The following is a 14,098-nucleotide window of genomic DNA, read 5'->3' as shown; positions in this document are numbered from 1 at the left end:
TGTCCCCTTTTATCTTTCTCCCTTATGTTCAATCTTCAATTACCAGCATCATCACGCTCAGAGGATGCAGTATGCAGAAAATAGATGTAATAATGGTCATTAAACAAAGTCACACATAATTACCAAACTCAAAACAGGCTCATGCCCGAGTCTAATCAATATCAATAATAGACCTGTGCTGTGGCATTAAAATTACTGCCAACATAGTTTTCATTCTCCTCCCAAAGCTCTAGGGGGTTCAGGCTCTGGGTTTTGTAAAGCAACATCAGACAGTTTTAGTTATTATTGGCACTATATGAATACAATTGAGAGATTGTTCTTGAGAGAAAATGTCTTAAATACAGACATCTCAATGTTATTATTTCATTAATTACCAGTCTCTTATTTTTTCAACCAACATTAGAACCAGCAAAACACCATTCTTTTTACACCAAAACCCCTGAATGTTACTATAAAATTCTGAATTTCTCTCATGGAAAACACCGGGACCTTTGGATACGAAACTGCTGCTAAGTCTGTGGTTTCTATCTTTCTGGACCTGATATCAGCCTTTAACATTTCCTCCTATCCACTCTCTTCTCTGTTCTTTTCTGGAAGAGCACATGGTGGTTTGAGTCCTGTATCACAGGTTGCCATTAAAGCCTCATGGCAGGGACAGTTGTCTTGAGTTCCATTAGCTCTCCTAAGAGCTACCTCAAGGCTCTTGCTCAGTCTTCTTCTTTTTGTTCACACCGCCTAAACTGAAATGATCCACTGTCATGGATTCTATATAACAGTTAAGCGAGTATGCAAAAATAGACAGCATCTTTCATTTTTGTTGTATTTTTGTTGTGTATCAGCAAAGGCCCCATAAATATTTCATTTATACAGCATATGGGTAAAGTGACTTGTGCCTATGTGCATACAAGCATAGCACATAGAAATAGTAATTATGCTAAGCTAATTGAGAAAGGCAATTATTTTTGCTGAGATTAGACATTAGTGACTGGCATTTCTCTCTTTAAACTCCTTCTTACCTTCAAACTGAATTACTCTTTGTTGCACCAACTCGTTTTGACATTTACCAGAGTTTTGAGTTTTTCTTCCTTCCTCCCTTTCTTTCTTTCTCTCTTTCTTTCTTTCTTTCTTTCTTTATGGATCAGGTCTTATATCTATTGGAAAACTATGGTGAAGAGTGAATTGAAGATTATAATGTGCGTATATTATGTGTGGAGTGACATCATGCTGACACATGTCTCTTCCTGATTGGTAGTCTGTGATGGGATTCACCCCTGCGAGGGACTGGGCCGCTACGCAACCTTCAAGAATTTTGGCATGGCGTTCCTCCTGCTGTTCCGTGTCTCTACTGGGGACAACTGGAATGGGATCATGAAGGTGAGATTAAACATTTTTGGTGAGGAAAGCTGTTCTCCAAACTTGTTACTGCTGCATTGTTAATAAACTCATTATCACATGCATTATTTTTACCACATGCACATGCTGAAGAGAATAGAAATAAATATGAAATCCTGAACATGGGACATAGTCTATACAGGGTGCCCAAAAACGCACTCTCAAAAATATATTTATTGATATTTAATGACCGATTGACATACATAACTTTAGGCTAAACTGCTTTTCAGAATTTGTTCCAGAACTTTTTCATGGCTGTCCAGTGTCCATATTAGATTATTTTGACAACTGGGGGTTGGAAACAGTAGAGAGGTATTCATCAGAGAAAAAAATCTACAAATCGGTGCCTTCTTGGTTTAGCCTTGCAGATAAGGTCCGACCGCCTCTTAGTCCAGATGGAAGTTCAGCAGTGGTCTTGTCATTGTCATCCTTATATTGGTGTTGCTGCCACCACCTCTGAGTCTACCCTACACTTCTGGCCAGGGATGTGACTACCTCCTGAGAGGTTTATTCCAGTCTTTTGAAGAGCAATGACCTGGGCATGAAGCTGAGACTCAAAGAGAGTAGCTATTCCAGACTTTAGCAATAGTGGTACTATTTAAAAATAATACAGTACTTGATCAATACTTTGGTGAAGCAGGCTGGAATCAAACAGAATGTATAAAAACCGCCACAAGTGGTTGACAAGGTTTTCCCCATTTGTGAGATTGACACAAATATATCCCACTCCCAGCAGGGAGCATATTTTAAGACATTCCTTTTTTTAAAAGCTTTCATGAATTTTCAAAGGATGATTAATTCAAAATGGAAATCCTGTCATCATCCTCATGCTTGTACAATTAAGCTATTGTTGTTTTTCTGTGAATGAGCAGTTATAATGCAAGTTCATACCAGTTGCGTGTGCATGGTGGCTAGGCTGCTGAACTGCTGCGGCTTATGTGTATGCGTAGGCACACCGCCAGCGCTGATGTTATGGCACTGCTGCTGCCAGCCCTATCTTTCCACCTCTGATAATGGCCATCTGTAATAGAATGTTTGAGGGAGGAATTATCCTTCACCTAAATGCTCTATTAACTTATCAACATAGATACTGTAATTGTAGCTGTAGTTGGGTTTCTGGTATGATTGTATAGTATACACATAGCCTATGTGTTATGTGCTTTACATAGAACTCAGAAATTGAAACTACAGTAATATTTGTTGGTTATGTAATGCTGCTGGTATGATGTCAATAGATCATTTCACTGTCAGCGAGGCTTGAGCCGTGCCTGAGACTGAGATGTCTCATTCAGACAGTGTGAATGGAAATCCTCTAACCAGTCAACATTGGTACCAGAATGAGGTGCTCCGAAGCCATCATGCTCACACATAACAAGCCTGATCTGCAACTTAACTACACTCACATCACAATTCTTCATTTCCTTTTTCTTAGGATACTCTGAGGGACTGTGCAGGGGACAATGGTCCATGCTATAACGCAGTAGTATCCCCCATCTACTTTGTGTCCTTTGTCCTGACTGCACAATTTGTATTGGTAAATGTGGTCATCGCTGTGCTTATGAAGCATTTGGAAGAAAGCAACAAGGAGGCCAAGGACGAGGCTGAGATGGAAGCGGAGTTAGAGCTGGAGGCCATGGGTGGACACATTGGGGGAGGACAAGGAGGAGGCGCAGGGCTGATTGGGGGGCACCTCTCCCCTTTCGTGCAGGGAGACAACAGTGGACCAGCTAGTCCCCTGACACCTCCACCCTGGATGTTTAAGAGGGATCCCCAAGAGAACTCCAGCCTGGCCAATGACAGCCCCCCACCAACAATGGTGGACATCCGCCGAGACTCAACAGCACACAACAGGGTTGACTCCCCTCATTGCCTGGAGCCACCCATGGAGGTGAGTGTCAGAAATCTAATTACTTAGTGCACTCTTATTTGATAGTGTGCATGTACAGTTTGTGTGTGTGTGTAAGTATGGCAGGGAGCTGTCTATCTGTCCTGCTTTGAAAGAGAATATGGATGTCATAAGGTAATACAGAGCGTACACAACATGCTCCCATAAGTGTTAATGTGAATGGTCTTCTGCTCATCTTGTAGTTATCAAGACCTTAGAGTAACAATACTACCTCCCATACAAATACAAGATACCCAGATAGAAAAAGAAGTGCATGATACGTACGAGTCAGGCATGTTACGTTTGTTAGTGGTGTTACAAGAGAGATTTCTGAGGATAAAGAGACAACTCTGCTCTGAAAGCATTTGATACACCATCAGAGTGCCATAAAGGAGGAAGTGTGAGTATCAGTGAGGCGGTGAGATACAGACATTTGTCCTAGCCATAAGACATTGAAAGGATGCTCAGTGAGACAGGATTCAAAACAAGAATACACATGGCCGGAGATTCCCAATCATATTGCAAATAAGGCTACAAGGCTACAGGCTACAAAATGAACAGTGAATTTGAACAATGAATTTGTACAGTTATAAGCGAAACAAAGGTTTTGTTGAATTGGGCTTATTTGCGGTGCATTAACTTGGCTAATGAGCATACGTCATACTCCCCACTGCTGAAGCTATCTTAATCACCTCATTCTCATGTTACTTTGTCAGATGTCTGTTAGCCTATACTACTGTATGAACAGCCAATTCTGGAGGACTTCACTCATGTGAAGAATTGCTCAGCCTCCCCTATGATGGCTTGTTACAGTACAGTATGTTTCTGAGTCCTGGTGCTGTGTGGACTGCTAAACTCTATCAGATGATGGAAGTGATCAGCACAGCTGTCCTTTGCACGGTTGGTGCAGACCTGTGTTCTCTACAGAGAAGCTTAGGCAGTATATTCTAATCATCAGTAATGAAGACAGCATGTACCTTACTACATGTTTGCCGTCTTTGATCTTGAAATATTTTCATGAAGGATGTTTTTTTTCTTTTCTGAAAACAGCTCGCCACCTCTCCCAGGTCAGACTAGTGCCATGGGAAAGCTCTGATTCTTCATCTTGTTTTTCACTTGAGTTGGCTATTTCCAGAAAAGTCATCTTTTTTCTTTGTCTTTTTTTAGTGAAAATATGGGCTAGGATATCATTCCTTGGCTGGTCTCCATCCCCTTTTCTTTCTCAAAAACAACCCTTCAAAACCCTCCTCCCCTGGAGTCCACCTCTTAAGTTCAAAAAAGAAAAGTTCCAGTGGTGCTCCTGTGCTCCCTACTGGAGCATTATGGCATGGCAAGGAACATCTGTGCTTGAACTGATGATAGTGGCTAATTGTTATTGAGAAATAGTTATGGTGTGTACAATGAATCAGTTAGTGGTGAAACTTAATCCTTTAATTATTACATGCCCTTGTGTCACTGTCACCTGCCCTTCCCCTGAACTGCTGTCTTTCTTCCTGTCTCTTTTTCTGTATGTCTCTATCTCTGTGTGTCTCTCTTTCTGTTGGTGTATCTGTCTGTCTGTGTGTGTCTCTCTCTGTATCTTTCTTCCACACCCCTCCACTCCCTCCACTCTCTCTCACACACACACACACACACACACACACACACACACACACACACACACACCCCTCTCCTGGTTATCTGCTTTCTTTTTCTATCCCTCTATGTTCCCTATTTTCCTGTCTTTCTTCTTCTTGGACACATGGGATCCTAAGCGGAGGCTGATGTTTGACTCAGTTTCCCTGGTGATCCAGGGTTCTCTTGAAGGCGAGCTCAATCTCATGGACAACCTGTCTGGCTCCATCTGCCACTACTACGCCCTGCCCCCGCTGCTTAGGCAGCACAGCGCTGACAAACAGGTCTCTGCCTTTTCCAACCTACTGCAGTATATCACCACAGAGCATTGCTACCTTACAAAGAACATGACATCCTAGATACCCATCCTGCTACATCTATCTGATTAAATGCCTTCCAAATTGCTGTAATGAACCTGTAATCCAAATTGTAATCCAACCTTTCTTTCCCTTAAAATCAAAGGCTTTAGCAGCAGTAGGCATTTGCTTTAGTAGCAGTGGGTATTTCTTGGCACACGCTTGGATTTTCTTTGGCCTATGATCACCTAGCCTTATGCACTCTTAGAAAAATAGGCCAGCTACGTGGCATTCTCCATTCTCCAAGGACTAGAGAGCATTTATTTATTACAGATTTCAAGGCACTGGGTGAAAGCGGTGCATTGGAGCACTCACATCCATTCATACGAGGCAGACACTGTACATTGTAATTAGGTCTTTAAACTATGTGTTCCTATGTAGAGAAATAATTTATTCCCCCTTATTGGGCAAGAGATTTTTTCATGTAGTAATTAACCTTGCAAAACAGTCCTTGAAAGCTTTTAAACTGAATTTTAGTGCCATTATGTTTTTTTATGGTAATTCCTTGACATTCCTTGTGATCATGATGCTTCATTCTAACTTTGCAAAATCCTTTCTTAACACTGCCCGTCCTAAGGTTGGGGTCACTTTGGACTTAAGGGGTCATTTTGGTCCCAGAGTGAGAGATTTCTCAACTAATTCTCAGGGAGAAGAGAGACTGTCGTCAGTTTCTGGGTCAGACCTCCTTTAGCCCTGTGGAACCTGCAATTGAATGACATTTGTTGACAAGAATTGTGTGTTAAGCAGTGCATTACTCCTAACGTGCTCAGCTGTAGTGAAGATGTGTTGTTCTCACCCATGGCTCCTCTCTCCCTATTCAGATTCCTCTAGCAGAGATGGAGGCTCTGTCTCTGGTGTCGGAGAAGTCCTGGTCCTTAGCTCTGACGGATGACTCTGTGCCCGACGATTTTAACCCCCTCTTACTAACCAGTCTGGAGTACAATGTATTTAACAACAATGATAAAAAAAAAAAAAACATCCATATTCTCTTCTGCGGCAATTTCTTAACTTTTCACCTCAGGGGCTTCCAGGCTTATCTGATTTCCACCACAAAATCTTGGGAAATGTTTTCGAAACATAACAGCCTGCCAGCTCCTTGCTGGAGATAACATTATGTACATTCCCATGTACTGTAACTGAGATACCGATGATCGCTGCCTAAATGATTATGTTGGGTAAATGACAGCCGTGATTTTAGATTATTAGCTGTAATGTACCATAAGTATGTGAAAGTACTTGTGGAGGCTGCGTGCCAAAGTGGTTGGAAGCCCCAGGGTAATCTAACCATCCATCTCTCTCGTTCCTGCTCTTTCTCTCTCTCCTGTTTCTCTCCACCCCTCATTTCACCCTTTGCAGCCTGGTGTGTGTAAGGTCCAGTCCAGTAGAGTAGTGCTCCTGACCACATACTCATCTCTCAGCTCTGCTTTCTCTCCCATATGCAGCTCTGTCTGGAGTCCATTTCCGTTCTTCCTGTTGTGTCTCTGTTGTCTGTCTCTTTGTTTCTGCTCAGTTGTCAGTCTGCAATGTACATACAACGTCTGTCCGTACAGTCTTTGGTCTGGATGTACTTTAGTGTGTTTATCTCTGTTTTAAATATTTTATGACTGTCTACATGTTGTCCTCATGAATTTGGAGATTGTTTGGTTTTGGGCCTTCGTGCTATGCTCATCTTTAATTTAGGAAGGGGCATGACACAGGGGCCTGCTGTTTGTGTCTTTCAGTTTTAGATGTTCTGGGCACTGGTCTAGCCAGAGGGGAAGTGGACACAGCTATCTCATTGTGCTATTGTAGAGGCTGTACCAATGAATATGCAATGAATATGCAATGGCACCCTGCATAGCACAGTCTTCTAAATTGTGAATAGCACAGGGTTGGGTATAGATGCAGGAGACACATATGAGATGCCAGCTATTTTAAGACACTGTAGGCACGTTGGAACATTTTGATACAGTATGTAATTAAAAATTCGCAAAAAAGGCAAAGTCTAAATCAAGTCTGAATTTCACATTTATCCATCTCCCCAATGTAGACCAGTGTAACAAAGGTATTCTCACCAATCATGGTGTGACAGCCTGTTCAGATTCTATGTGATGTTTATGTATGACATGTCCGTATGGGAGGTTCCACCTAGCTTTCTCATAATGCCATAATTGCATCATGGGATGTTGCTCACCACAGTCTTTCTCTTCAGCAGATAGAGACACTGGGGGTTACAGAGGCCGAGAGCCAGCAAGAGGAGCATCTGCTGACTGTGCGCAAGACATCTGTGGGTCGTACGCACTCTCTGCCAAATGATAGCTACATGTTCCTGCCTCTTTTACCAGCCGCCTCTGCTGCTCCCTCTGGACCATTACCGCACACAACCTCACTTCAGCCACACTCAGGTACAGTGTTCCCCACACAACCTCACTTCAGCCACACTCAGGTACAGTGTTCCCCACACAACCTCACTTCAGCCACACTCAGCTACGGTGTCTTTAGCTCATCAGCCACATTAAACACTAGACCACAAGGGGGGGCTAAGGAACCAGCTGAAATCTGTAAGTAGTTATAAAGTAATTATCCCTCCTATCTGGGCAAATTGTGATAGGCTATAGAGAACGTTTTCCTTACTAAGGTGTAACACAAGAAACATCAGCTCTCCCAAGACCTTTGCAACCTTATTGTTGCATAACATATTAAGGAAATTTGATACAGACAAATTTCAAAACTTCAGAATCTTCCAGTAAGCACCATTGGGGCCATTATCTGCAAGTGAAGGAACATCATTCAATCATCAACAGGCCGCGCACATGAGCTCCTTGCAAGATTTCTGACCATGGAGTCAGATGGATAGTCGGTGGACGGTCCAAAGCATGCAGCATAGGTAACTCTCAATTGGTTTCAGAGAAAGAAAATCAAGGTGTTAGAATGGCCCTGACTTAAATCCGGTTGAACATTTGTGGAAGGAGCTAAAGGTCTATTTTTATGGACCTAAAATGGAGTTTGCGTGTAGACTACAGGCCAAAACATATAGAAAAGGCTATATATATATTTCAAAACATAATCTTGTGGACAAGTCAAGTACATGGAAAGTATTGTAATCCACACATGAATAACACAAAATATAAATATATATGAAATCCTTTGCATGCAAAGATTATTAATGGCTCATATCACCTCATATGGATTAATAAAACATTCTGTCGTTGGTTGCAGGATCCAGTGGATCCATTCAGATCCTGCAGAGTGAAACAGCTCAGCTCCTGGCTGTGCCCACCCAGCTCTTCCGCCCCATAAGCCCAAACAGTCTGTCTGAGCTGGAGGGCATCCCACGCATCCCCCCACCCCAGCGCACACACAACCTCACACGCCCACTCCGGAGACAGGTGAGCTGCACCACTGGTCGAAAGCCTCCTTGATAGTAATCGATTAACTCCTCATCAAATTCCAAGCTCCTTAAGCCACCTGTCACACTGAAGTATTCTGCTGTTATGTAACCGAAGTAGCAGGTTTATGGGCAAGCTGTGGGACTGGGACACGGATTACTTGTCAATAACACAACCACCCAACCAATAACACACCACAGTAATGCAGTGAATAAGCTGAAGAGAAATCATCGCCATTTTGTAAAGTGTCTAATGATGTGAACCTCTCTCTTGCTTGTTGAGCTACTCTCTAGTGGCTGGTGTGAAGTTGACTCCTCTGCATTCTTCTTCCTCTTTGCAATTGTAGTTCTTTCCTCACTCTGTCCTTGTTGTTTCTTTCTGTTCTTGCCTTTCATGTGCTGTAATGTAACTCCTGGCAGATCAGCATGGTGCAGCAAAAGCCAGATCCTAAAATGCTCCTCAAACACAGATACTCCTGTTTCTAACATACCATGACCCAACCATTCACCCTGACCAGACCCTCTCCGCCCCATCACTGCAGCCCATTGCCATCTCTATCTTTTATCATTTGTCTGTGTCTCTAAACAGCCTCGAAACATTTGTATTGCATCTCACAACAAGCTACTTGAAAGGACCACTTAAATGAGAACCAAAAAACATACATGTGATTTGGCTTTTATCATAAATGCAACCTAAATTTTCCCACCTTGACATCAGCACCTCTGACATTCTCCCTGAGTGACAAATAGAGTGTCAGTTTTGTCTTTGGTCTGCAAATACTTTCGTTCACAAGATAGCATTTTTTGCTTAAGAAAATGAATTTTGTAAAGCAAAAAATACACTGTATGCTCCTATTTCTTACACTTTTACATCCCGAATTCGGCATATTGCAAGTTGATTTTCTTTAAGTCAGTTGACTCACTCTAAAATATTGAGGCCTTACTTAAGTAGTTGCATGCCCACTGAAAACTGACATTACCCTCTAGATATAGTGGAACCTGTTAGTTAGTAAAGCTGCTCCAGGGCAGTAGCCCTTTCTTCCATCTCAACATACCCTACATTTTTTTTTACTTGCAACCCCTCCACCTTTTCTGGGGAGATTGTGCATTTCCAAACCTGAATCTTCAGAAAAGTAGCTTCATAATAAAAATCAGCTTCTGTTGGAGGTGGTGGCACATTTAGTTTTTTGGAAGGTACTTATCCAGGTAAATTAGTATGAATCAACAAAGCCTCAAACCGACATAGACAACCTCAAATTTGTGAATGAATGTATATAGAACAGTGTAATTTTTTATTATAGTGCTGTTTGGCTCCATATTTGATTAAACCTCTCAGCTAAATGGCTCCCATCTGCTCTTGAACATGACCAACATTGTCCACTAGGTGCCCCTAGACATTAAATTACAGATGCTCAGAAAATAGACCACATATTTCAGGGCATGTATTAGGCTACTGTCCTTACTGTATTGACCTTTACACACACACACACGCAGGCCATCAGTTAGCACAAAGAGGTCCTCTCTCCTTCACTGGGCAACACATCAGGGTCAAGGATCAGGCTGCATCCCTCGCTCCCTTAGGAGTTTAAGTAGGGTGGAAGCCTTCGCCCGGGAACATTTCTGGGTTCAGTGTGTCATGAGCAACAAGGGATAAACAGATGGAGCAGTGTCCTTTCCAGTATCCCAGTAGCTCTAGAGTGAAGTCTGCCAAGTAGTGCCTCCAGCCGCTGACAAGAGTGAATGTTCTTTTGACAAATGTGTAAATATGTACACAACCTATTGCCCCCAATTGTTGGATTCCCTGACATCCCAACACATGAGTTTACTATTGGATTTCAAAATAGCTGTAGTGCATATAAGGTAACTCAGGTATAAAGTAGTTACAAAATACTAATATTGAAATGTGCATTTATTCTTTTTAGATCTATTTATTCTTTAGGGATGGTTGGATGGAAGAGGTAGAGGTTTGCCACAATTACCATATCTGCTGGGGTACTGATTATTCCGAATCCTCATATCAGTTACAATTGATAGAACAGCAACTCTCTCCAGAACTTGACAAATGTGTGTTGATTGTCTCAAATAGATTTATTTAGTGTATGTAAACTAACTTTTTCGCTGACAATCTAGGTAGCTTTGAAATCTAGCAGTTGAGGAAGTGCAATCAGCATGTCACATGGAAATCTAGCTCACGTTCAGTGCCATCAGTGCAAATTTTTGGTGTGTTATTAATTACATCCTGTTCTTTTTAAGTGTCATGACATTGACACCATTCCAGCGCTAATAGGTTTTTGTAAGTAATTACAGCACAAGCAATTTGTCAAATTTGGTTAGTAATAAACAAACTGGTCAAGTAGCCATTGCATTTGAGCTGTCCCTTGCCATAAGTGTATATTATCTTGTTGCTGGCTATAATTCCCAGAGATGTTTTGTAAATGTTTTCATTTGAGCTAGATGGAAGCGTCGTAGATTATTGAGACAGTATAGTTTGTAATACGATGCCTGTTACTCCAATTCCTTCACAGAATATGTATAAGTGTTCAGTGGCACACTGCCAGGCCCTTCCAACCATTTTTGGAAGGGATGTTGTAGGGTATTCATTATTGGTAATGTGCGTTGGTACTTTGTTGCTTACTGTATGTCATATGAAGCTCTAATGTTGCTGAATTGACAATTATGTATTCGTATTGACAAATCTGCAGCTATGCACATAGGGAACACCAGTGAAAAAATAAGCAGACATAAGACCAGTTAAACTGAAACACCGGTTGCCATACTGGGGAAAAAAGTCAACAGCGTAAAAAAAGTAAACGGCGTAACTTTCTTTCCATGTGGCTCTGACATAGCTGTCTGCTGTTTGTATGCTAATATCTCCTTTGGAATAATGCTATGTTCGCTATAGGCTGAGTTCATGGTGAATCTGTGTTGTTGAGTGAATAGTTGCTGTGTATCTTGTGACACAATTGTAAACATAATGCAAGCATTTTTAATTCAGTGCGACCATGAGGCAGCCTGCCCCCATCCTTATCCAACAGGGGTACCGTGGTACAGTGGCAAACCATCCTTACTTAAAGCTTGAAGCACTTCCCTCCGCAAAGCTGGCATAGCGTACAAAAAATTACAGTCTTCTGCTATTGTGGCGCAATCAGTCTTGCATCTTTAGTTAAGTTGGTATTATACCACATAACAGACTTGGTGAAACATTTCTCACTGAAAAGTATAAGCAAGCTATTCTAACCTTGGACAGCTCACTCTTCTTACCGGCTGTGCTGTGCCATTGCTCTTAACATTTCATACTAACTAGCCTCCCTCTCGCCTCATGTCTTAACCCCGTTGGTTTCCCCCCTCTCCTTCTCCTCCACTCTACCCCTCACCTGTCTCACTCCCAACAGGTGGCTGTGAGGACAGACTCACAGGAGACAGTGCACTCGGAGCAGGAAGAGGTTGTGGAAGGGGCCGTGGGGCTCAGTGGACTGACGAGCCCCCCACTGAGCTCTCCTCCTCAGCTACCTCCTCAGCACCAGCCCTCCCTCTTTTTGGTGTCGGCTGCTTCTGGAGCCTCCCCCAAAGCGCCCCACTCCAGTGTCCGCACACAGCACAACCCACATGACCAGTACAATGTATTTTCTCTGAGGTCTTCCCTTGCACACTCGCCCTCGCCACCTCCACTGCCCCCGCCACGCACCCAGCCCCCCAGCCCCCAACAGGAGGACACGGACTTTGTGGACCAAGAGGTGTCGTGTATCATCCAAGAAGGCTTAGCTGCCAGTAGCAGCCCAGATGGACAAGAAGAGCCGAGTGGCATCGGCCAGATCAAGCTTGGTGAGGGGCGCAGCCCTTACCTGCGGCAGCTTAAGAGGTACCACAGTGCTGACACACAGGGTTGCCAAGGACTGCTGCTTCTGCGGCCCTCTTCCTGGTTGGACGACCAACGCCGCCACTCCATGGAGGCGTGTTCGTCAGGGGAGAGCAGCCCCCAGCTCAGCTCCATCTCCTCTGGCTTTGTGTCACGTGCAGACAGCCTGCAGCAGCAGATGCATGTGATGCCGACGTCCCCTCACTCGCGCAAGAAGAAGATGAGCCCCCCTTGTATTTCTGTTGACCCACCTGAGGGGCGGCAGGAGCCTCCTGCCGTAGGATTTCACCCGGCGATGGGGCTTGGCATGATGCCCTCCCCTTTGACCAGCCGTGACATGAGCTGTCTCCGCAGACGAGCCCCATCCAGTGACTCCAAGGACTCTTTTGACCTGGGGGGAGGAGGGGAGGCTCTGGCTCAGGAGGGTGCCCACACTTCCAACCTGCTGACTCTGCCTAGTTTTTCCTTTGACAAGTCAAGTTCTGAGCACTGAACAGAAGAGAGTCAAAACAATGAACACATAAACTGAGAAATCACACTCCTAAGAATATATGATGCACTTTGTGTATCTGTGATGGTGATAGTCATAGTAATAATACTGTAGTGAGTAATAATACCAACTACAATTATGGTAAAGAGAAAACAAACTTTATAAAGTGATCAGATAGTGACCATCTCTTTGTTTTGTACTGCCAAACCCAGCAAACACACACACACACACACACACACTCTCTCTCTCTCTCTCTCACACACACACACACACACACACACACACACACACAACAAGACAACATAACATGATAAAGTGTACAATACAAAATGGTTCTCTTCCAAGATACCTACATCTTTTTGTAGGTGATTCCCAGCATGTCAGCACCTAATGCCAAGGGTGGGGCCATTGTGGTTGGGAAAATGCACAGAAAAGAACTGTGGAACTTTTTTCTTGTAGGAACTGATAAAGTTACAAAGCAATATGAACGTTTCAGAGACACTATTTTCTTAAATTATTGGTCATAGTGTTTGTACAGGATGTAGAATTTTTTATTTCATTTAAAATTTATTTGTGACTGTTTGTGGTTTTGCTTTAAATGTTTAAATGGTTTGTCATTTTATTTTATTTTTTCACCATAGGATATTTTTAGCTTGTTTGGAAAAAAAGGAAGAAACTTTTTTCAAAGTGCCGGGACCCTAGTGTTTGTAGGAATAAAAAATATATAAAAATATATAAAAATATATAAAATATATATATATATATATATATATATATATATATATATATATATAATACAAAACAGCCCATTAAACTGCTCTGCGATTTTTAAACACATGCAGTGGACATTAGTACTTTGAACCTTTTCAATATCCTAGCATTTAACGGTGTCCTGGTTATTGGTTGAACAATGAAAGACAGATTGTGAAGTTCTGATGTTGCTAACCAGGTGAGTTAAACTACTACCTTTTAGTCACACTGGGCATCCTCAGCAAACAGAGATTGTATACGGTGTGAAAGGTTGGGGAGGCCAGCTAACTTTGTTTTCATGCTGCTTTTATCAGCCGTTTCCCTTGAACAGACTTCATACTGTGATTTTGACATGATGCAATACATAAAAGAATTATACAACAGGATA

At 42.6% G+C, this 14,098-nt stretch overlaps 1 protein-coding gene across 20 annotated transcripts in view; it reads left to right on the top strand.

Moving 5' to 3' along the window:
• Positions 1-13,256, top strand: part of cacna1g (calcium channel, voltage-dependent, T type, alpha 1G subunit) — a 150,465-nt gene extending 137,209 nt beyond the window's left edge. For 9 of the 20 annotated variants that reach the window (XM_048232398.1, XM_048232387.1, XM_048232388.1 and 6 more), the window contains 7 exons: positions 1,253-1,374; positions 2,825-3,280; positions 5,032-5,175; positions 6,069-6,191; positions 7,439-7,631; positions 8,446-8,615; positions 12,007-13,256. In XM_048232398.1, the coding sequence (XP_048088355.1) occupies positions 1,253-1,374; positions 2,825-3,280; positions 5,032-5,175; positions 6,069-6,191; positions 7,439-7,631; positions 8,446-8,615; positions 12,007-12,963 (2,165 nt within the window). In that variant the 3' untranslated portion in view covers positions 12,964-13,256. Of the gene's footprint in view, positions 1-1,252; positions 1,375-2,824; positions 3,281-5,031; positions 5,176-6,068; positions 6,202-7,438; positions 7,632-8,445; positions 8,616-9,034; positions 11,985-12,006 lie in introns of those variants that run through there. The other 11 variants (XM_048232389.1, XM_048232381.1, XM_048232385.1 and 8 more) reach the window with 10 other exon arrangements.
• Positions 13,257-14,098: the final 842 nt, after the last annotated feature.

Source organism: Alosa alosa, chromosome 22 (genome assembly GCF_017589495.1).
Source record: "Alosa alosa isolate M-15738 ecotype Scorff River chromosome 22, AALO_Geno_1.1, whole genome shotgun sequence".
In the NCBI taxonomy this organism is placed as follows: domain Eukaryota; kingdom Metazoa; phylum Chordata; class Actinopteri; order Clupeiformes; family Clupeidae; genus Alosa; species Alosa alosa.
The sequence above is the reverse complement of the archived record's forward strand: the minus strand, read 5'-3'. Positions and strand labels throughout refer to the sequence as shown.